Below are 7,955 nucleotides of genomic sequence, written 5' to 3'. Positions count from 1 at the left end.
ACAGCGCCTTTGTTACTGTGCCTTCATTTAGTACTTCCTTTTGGAACTTTGGTACTAAATGATGGTGCAGTAAGAGCCCATACTGCTCTGTGTATGCAGTTATTTTTAGCTGCTACATCAGTGTAGCAACGCACTATAATGAGGGAGCATATTCCTATGGCGATTTAGCTGTGGCATCATGATTCTTGCCCGCGGACTCTACATTGGCATAGCGCATTGCTGCAGCGACGCAGTGTCACTTGTAGATGCACTCACTATGAATAGAAAAGAAGTCTTAATATTTGGGGCTTAATCCCACAATCCTAGTGCACTGATATCCCATTTACAGTGCTATAGTTCTGTTTTGGACCGAATCATTAAAAGTGAGATGTTTAATTGAAAAATTATTGATATTGCAGAATGACAGGCTGAACCTATGTTCTTTATACATCCAAAATTTCTACTGGCAACAGTAGTCTGCCTAAGAATGTAGGGTCGATTACTAATTAGATAAGATAAATATAACATGGTAGTTTCTACTTATTGTATTAATTCCACTGTCCTGGCTTCAATGAGTTATTAAGTCCCAAATTTGGAAAGGGTCTCCTGCTCCCAAAATCAGCATGTAAAAATTTAAATATGTGCACCAAGGTTGGAATTGTATATATGCAAATAAATATACAGACACAATTTTCTGGCTTGTGCATGTATAATTGAATTCATAATTTTCAAAATGTGAGCATACAGTTTTTTCTAGATAAGTTGTATTTGAGATAAACGTATGTATTTTACATACTAGTGGAGTTATCCATTCAAAAAGGTTGACATTCTCGCCATCGTTTATGTAATATGCCTGACCACTCTGTTAAAGAAGCAGAGAAAAGACATCTTAGTAACATGATAGCATGGACTGACTTTTATATGCTCATTCCCTTTTTAAAAATCTTTAATGACTGTGAAAATAATACAGTAACATCAAAAACAAGTACATGTAAGAATACAGACATTAATGTTAGCTACATTTATGTTTCAATCAACTGCTATGTTGTATGTAATTAAAGTGACTGACTTAATATTGCTTGTCTGATTTGGCTAATATTCTTCCCTTAAAACTTGCTTATATAAATTTACCTCTGATAAAGATTACACAACAAATAGCATAGTGTATTCTGCTCTTCTTTACACTAATTAAACCCCAATGAAGTCTGTGTGGCTGTGGACAGATTTTGGCAAACTGTGTGTTTCCTCTTGGCAACTTTTGGAAAAAACTCCCACTAATGTTCTTTGGTAATCTTTCCAATGTACTTTTCTTAGTTTAATTTTTTTAGGTTATGAAAGACATGTATTTACAAATAGGAAAAGATCTACAAGAACATTTTAAATAGATGCACCTGTAATGAATTTGCTGAGCTGGTAGTTTGCATGTACCAATACTGTACAAGAAACAGGCAGTACACCTACAGTTAAAGGTGTCTAACAATTTTCTGTATTAAATACACAGGCCCTGACTCTGCAAGTTGATCTGTACAGATAGCAACACTAATATCACAGCTGTTATTGCCAATGGATTAAAAACTTGATATATACTTTTTCCACCCTCAGTCCTAAATCTGGCTTTGTTTATAGAAGCAATGAGAAATGTATATATGTGCCCCAAGCTGCATACTGCCCCTTTACTCCTGATACAGAGATAATAAATACCCTCTCTTTGGGAGAGACTGTGGGGTGAATAATTTAATTAAAAATATTTATCTGGTGCCAGCCTGGCATGGCAACATAGCAAGGCGAAGAGCATTTGCCAAAGGACCGCTTTACAAACATTAAGAGGTAGCACCATATTCCTACTATAGCTATTTTAATTTTAAACCTGTATCAGACTAGACAGGGCATTGCTTTTCTTGTTCTTGTTGTTGGGTTTGTTTTTTTACTTACAGCTATATAGTTCTTTTCAGAGGTGAGAGCTTCAGCAGCTAAAATATGAGCTTGTACAAGATTTTCTACATGAACCCAGTTCATTTGAGCAGTGGGCTCCCCAAACCTGAAGCGAAAAAACCCCCTTTCAATATTCCGCTGTGGAAACAAAAAAAAAAAAACAGAGACTACTGCAAGAGAGATTTTTATATTAGGCAGCACACCTTTTCCAATTGGTCTACCATGTTAAAACGAAATCTTGTTTCTAAACATGAATCCTAACATAGTGTTAGAGAGATCTACTGTTATGCATTACAAAGTACTGATGATTAAGATGAAAAAATGGATTTAATGCAATACAATATATTCTAAATAAAGTGACAGCTGACAGTATCCAGCACTTGGACCTTTCTGCCCATTATGTTAAAGTGGTTATTCAAACCCTTTTTCCAAAATACAGTAGGGGTAGGATTTTCAGAATACCTACATACCATTTAACTTTTCAAAATACCTATCATTAAATAAAAAGTTTTAAAAGTCCAAAAATGACAGACAAAAATTAATTTCAGGTTGAATTAAATGTTTGGTTTGACCCAAGTCGTATTTTAATTTTTTTAAATCTTGTAAGAACAAACAACATTTAATTTTGGATTGAACATTTTTTTTTTCCAGTTTGGCCAAGAAGTTTGCTGAGGATTATGTAGGCTAAAGAAACTGAATCCAACGTTATTTAAAACTTTCTTTCCTCTTTTCCTGTGAGCTAGTATCACATTCATATATAGAAAGGACATATGTATTTCATATTCCTATTTGACACTAGACACCTACTTTTTTTCTATAGGTTTTGGGCTTGTGTGGATGATCTGAAAGAACGAAGCCAGTTTTATAGGATCTGGCATATGAATATATAAATGGTCTAATATCAGCAAAATATTTTGAACATTTGCCACTTTCTTCATGTTCACATACAAGTGGCAGGTGGTTTGGTACCAGTTATGGCATGTCCAGCAGGAACAGCAGATCTGTCACTTGGTTTACTTTTCGCAATAAAAAGCCAAAAAGAGTTTGGTAAAATTGTGGGCTTTTTAGCTTTCATGAGCAGGTTCTATGAAGTGTTCCCGAGAACAGTCCAACTGAAATGGCTTAAATTAAAAATGGAAAATAGCTAGTGGCAGACCCGATGTTTCGGAAGCACTCAGGGCCCCTTTCCCACACTCCCCTTGCCACTTCCCTTACACGAGTGGCCAAGCTGGGTGTTTTGTGGGATACGCCCAGCAGCCCTTCCAGTACACCCCCCTCCTGCCCTTGGCGGCAGTCACAATAGTGTGGCTGTAGTTATCACAAAGCTGTACTGTACATCACACGCCCTGAAAGAAGGAGCAGCAGGGAAAGTCAAGAAGTGCCTCAGTGGGGCGGGGACAGGGGCATGCAATGGATACAGGAAAGGCCGGGGGAATACGAGGGCGCTTAAGAGCAGGGCAGAAGGAGGAGAGTATGGAGATCTGGGATTCACTGAGGGAGGAAGCATTTGAGGGTCCATGAAAGGAAACTGAAGCAGAGCTTGGGCACCATGAAGAAAGTGAAAGGGCTTGAGGGAAAGTGGAGGGGGGAGAGCCCGAGGGCTTGTGGGAATGAGGACTTCTGAGGAACAGTAAGGGAGAGGGAACGAGGAGGTTTGGGAGGACAAGGGGTGTGGTGTTGTGGAAAAGAGGGAATAAGAGCAGGCTGGGGACAGCAAAGGAAGATGGTGAGGGGGTAGCTGGGAAAGAATGAGGGGAAGACTGATGGAGTTTGGGGGAAAGAAGGGCAGAGAGGATTTTGTGAGAAAAAGGGTAACTCTTGAGTGCAAAATGAGAGGAAATGGAGGATAACTGGAAAGGAGAGAGAGGGCGGAAGAAAGGTCTGATATTCAACGTACTGGACTGGGACTCAGGAAGCCCAGGCTTTACTCTCCCCTGGGCCACCTCACACAGCTTGCTTGCACCTGCCTTAAATCCCCACATGAAGAATCTAGACAAGCACTTCATTTACCTGATAGAGTTTTGTGGCCATAAATCCATGCCTGTCTGCGAACCATATGATGGTGAGAAAGGCTGAGTAAATATTAATACAAGTGCTTTATAGGCACTTGTATTAATAAATACAAGTATAATAAAGTAAATATTAATACACTTGCTTTATAGGCACAGGGAGAAATAGCAAGGCAGTCTTAGTCACATTGGACTGAGCTCAAGGAACGTGAGGTAGTTTTGATGCATGGAGCGTTCGTGGAATTAACGGGGAAAGGGCCGTCAAGCGTTTCTGGGAGATGTGAGGGGAAGGGGTACAGAAATATGGAAAGCAGGGACATGAAAATTAATGAGGATGTTTGCGTTAGTGAGGAGAAGTGTTCCTAGAGAGGAAAAAATGATGAGGGAATATTGAAACAGAAAGGGTTAGCTTGTGTGGCTGGAGGTAGGAAGGAAGAAAGGAGTTAGGGAGTAAAGGAAGGAAGAGTGGGAGATTTGGAGAGCATGAGGGGCTCTGAGGTGAGGGGTTTTGAGGCAGAAGAAAGTATAGGAGGGAAGACAAAGAAAACGATGGTGAGAACCAGAGGGGAGAAAATCTAGGAAAAGGAAAGATGAATACTGTAGCTGGGAAAGGGGAAATATGAGAGAAAATGGGGGAAGGAGAGAAAAGAGGGGACTGTCGAAGGGAAATGAGTGAAAAATAAGATACTGATATGAAAAAGGATTGGAAAAGAGTCTTGGAATAAGAGGAAAAACATAGAAAAATGATGGAGATAAAGAAGTCGATATTTTAAAAAGTACTGAACTGAAAAAAACAGAGAAGCAGAAGAGCAAAAAAACCCCCAAACCAACAACAACAAAATCAGGTTAAAAAAAACAAGAGTAAACAAACCTTAAGTTAAAAAAGCACAATGAAGAGCACAGTTCAAGAAGCAGAAAACAGAAAGAGAAGAAAGAAAAACATGAAACAACCATAGTAAGTGCATGCAGCTAACTGTACATACATACATTTAGTCTGAAACTGTTGCAATTAAATAAACATCCCAGCACCCCATCGTTCATTTCGTATATGTGGCATACAGCAGATATATATGATAGGATGGTGTCACTGAAAGGTTAAGTATCAAGATTTTGGGAAGAGTTATGCTACTCATAACTTTACGTAGATCACTTTGTATGAATGCAACAAAACTATTTGCCACGGTACTCCATGTTTTTTATGCCACATTTTTATACAAAAAATATTTCAGGGCTATATTCACATTTTTATTGGAATGATTAGTTGCGTCCTGTAACTTCTGACACCAAGTTCTTTAGTTATCTTGACCCAGTTGTATACAACCAAATTACTCTTTCACACAGAAGGTAACATCTTTATACCAGGATTAATGCAATTTGAAAAGGCAGCCTTGCCCTTTTTTACCTGCCCCATGGAACAGACAGCTGATATTCTTTCCCAAAGCTGTCAGTCCGACATCATGCCTGAATTCTACATTTTAGCACAATTTTTCTTGTGTTTGTGAAAAATGCAGATCAATCCTAGAGCTGGATGAAATTTTCTTTTGATCAATACTAAATCCACTGGAAAAAATGTAGCTATGAACTACTCACAAATTGGCCTGAATTTAGCTAATAGTTTAGGGCATAACAAAGGGAAAAGAGATTTTGAAAATGTCAAAACATTTTGTTTGAAGATTTTTTTAACCTAATTATTTCATTTTGGAAACTCTGAAACATTTCATTTTGAGATTTTCAGAACAAAACTTTCTTACTTTTAATTTCAGAATATCATTTGTCACTTAAAAATTGATCTACATTTTTTAAAAGAACGCAGGTTTTTTAAAGGATTACATAACCTCAAATGAAACAAAAACACTTCATCTCATATCAAACAAAACATTTGGACTAACCTAAAATTAATGTTTGTTTCATCCAAAAAAAACCCCAAAACCCAACGTAAAAACAACGCCTATCCTTTACCTTTGTTTTGGTTTAAACAAAAACGAGTTTATTTGACCAGGTCTAATCTATTCCTTATTCAAAGGGTTAGGTAACTTTAAATAGTCATGATGTCCTTAAAACAGCAGACTCAGGTGACCATGTGCACACTGTCTTCTAAACATTGTACTAAGCCAACAATTTAAAACAGAGTTAGTAAAAAATAGAAAACATGAGCACCTGGACTGCTTACCCTTTAGTAACCTATTGTACTAGAAAGTGTTTCAGGCTCCTTAGCCTGTTTCATTGGATAATGAAAGCTGTTAAAGGTTGATGATGGAAATAAGATATTTTCCTTATATCGCGTTTCATTAATATTTTAAAACTTTTGGGTATAAGTTGCAAAGTGAAGTTTGAAATACCATAGATACACCCAAATCTGTATAATTACAGTACAAGTATTAAACTATATCAAATCAACATACATGTGTTGGATTAATGTTTGCTTGTGATACAGAATGACTTAAAGTCTCTTTTTATATTTACTGAACATTTTTTAAAGATAATTTTCCCCTTAAATAAGCCATGTTCTACATTATAAGCCTTTGAAAAGTTAAGAGCAGTTACCTCTATAACACAAATTATTACTAATTCTATTATGTACAGAATGGAATATTTTATTAATCAAATAAAGTAAAATGCATACTGCTATTCGTGGCAGATGTCTTTGCTCTTGGGGCCCATAGATGCCTGGTGGGCGAAGAACACATGTACGAAGTTTATCTCCTCCTATAAGATATGATAAAATGTGATTCTCAAAGGGATTCCATATTATTACATTATAGATACTTTTGACTGGTCATATAAGAGTCCACCGCTGTAGCCTCTCCATTTACAGAAATTATTTTTAAATTAATTACTTTTCCATTAAAAAGTAATCAGTACCCATAAAAGGTGCTAGCTTAATAGCTCTCTTTCTCCAAAGAACAACCAAAGCAATGGATAGTAGCAATACAAAACTCACCAGACTTCCCTGCCAATATGCTTCAAACTTTAATTTAGAAGGACTCACTCTAGTTAAATGCCAATTATTTAAAATCTTTTATCCATCCAATCCTTCATTTCTGTGTTGAGACAATCAATGCAGGTGCCAACTGTGATAGTAGATTTTGTGATATTACCAAGTAAGTAGGACCACCAAACACAGTTTATATCAACCACTAAGCAGCTGTCAGAAATTAATGGCTTTCAGTCATTAGGCATATAAAATAGATTTGAACCACTGAAATTAAAAGTCTCCAATACACATCTTAATCCTGGTTCCCATGGCAATGGATAGAAAACTGCTGATAATGTTGAATGAGAGAAGGTTGAGGCTTACTGTTAGCTGAACTTCCTACCTTGGCAAAGTACATCTGTTATCTATTTATGATCAGTTAAAAATTAAATTCTTAATACCTTGTCTCTAGTTTTTGATAAAATACTGTAGCCACCAGTCCTGATACAATGTTGAATTACAAGTTGATCTTTGAGATGGTGGCTGATTAAATGCTGATCAAATAATTTTTTTTTTTTAATAGCTACCTTATAAGGGTGACAACATATAAGTTGTTGAGTTTTTGGTTGTAGCCGGGTTGGTCTAAGGACATAGGCAGGCAAGGTTTTTTGAGTAGATGTGATATCTTTTATTAGACCAACTGAGTAGTTGGAAAAAAGTTCTTAGCAAGCTTTCGGGTGCAGTCACTCTTCATCAGGTAGAGGGAGTCTGCTGTACTGAGACTCCAAGAAACAAGAGAAACTAAAAGTGTAGCAGGGTGTCAGTGACAGTGTACAGGAGAGACTCCCTATGCCTGAAGAAGGGTGACTGAGCCCAAAAGCTTTCAAGGACTTTTTTCCAACTACTCAGTTGGTCTAATAAAAGATATCACACGTACCCAAAGAACCTTGCTTACCATATAAATTGTATAATTTACCATATTTACCCAAACCCAAGATAATTATGAATTTTAAATGACTACCCAATAATTAGATTAATGGAAAATGTAAACATTTGTTATAATTTTCTCAGTCTAGAATTCAATTATTGGAGGGCCATCTTACGTTTATCCCCCACCCCCC

At 37.0% G+C, this 7,955-nt stretch overlaps 1 protein-coding gene across 1 annotated transcript in view; it reads right to left on the bottom strand.

Moving 5' to 3' along the window:
* The window catches only part of LOC102382973 (putative short-chain dehydrogenase/reductase family 42E member 2), a 21,834-nt gene that overhangs the window by 5,649 nt on the left and 8,230 nt on the right, over nt 1–7,955 (bottom strand). Inside the window, exons 6-8 of the mRNA XM_025207019.1 lie at nt 6,544–6,626; nt 1,912–2,049; nt 776–841 (exon numbers count right to left, since the gene is read on the bottom strand). Of these exons, the coding sequence (XP_025062804.1) occupies nt 776–841; nt 1,912–2,049; nt 6,544–6,626 (287 nt within the window). The remainder of the gene's footprint in view (nt 1–775; nt 842–1,911; nt 2,050–6,543; nt 6,627–7,955) is intronic.

Source organism: Alligator sinensis, unplaced genomic scaffold, assembly GCF_000455745.1.
Source record: "Alligator sinensis unplaced genomic scaffold, ASM45574v1 scaffold330_1, whole genome shotgun sequence".
NCBI lineage: Eukaryota > Metazoa > Chordata > Crocodylia > Alligatoridae > Alligator > Alligator sinensis.
The sequence above is the reverse complement of the archived record's forward strand: the minus strand, read 5'-3'. Positions and strand labels throughout refer to the sequence as shown.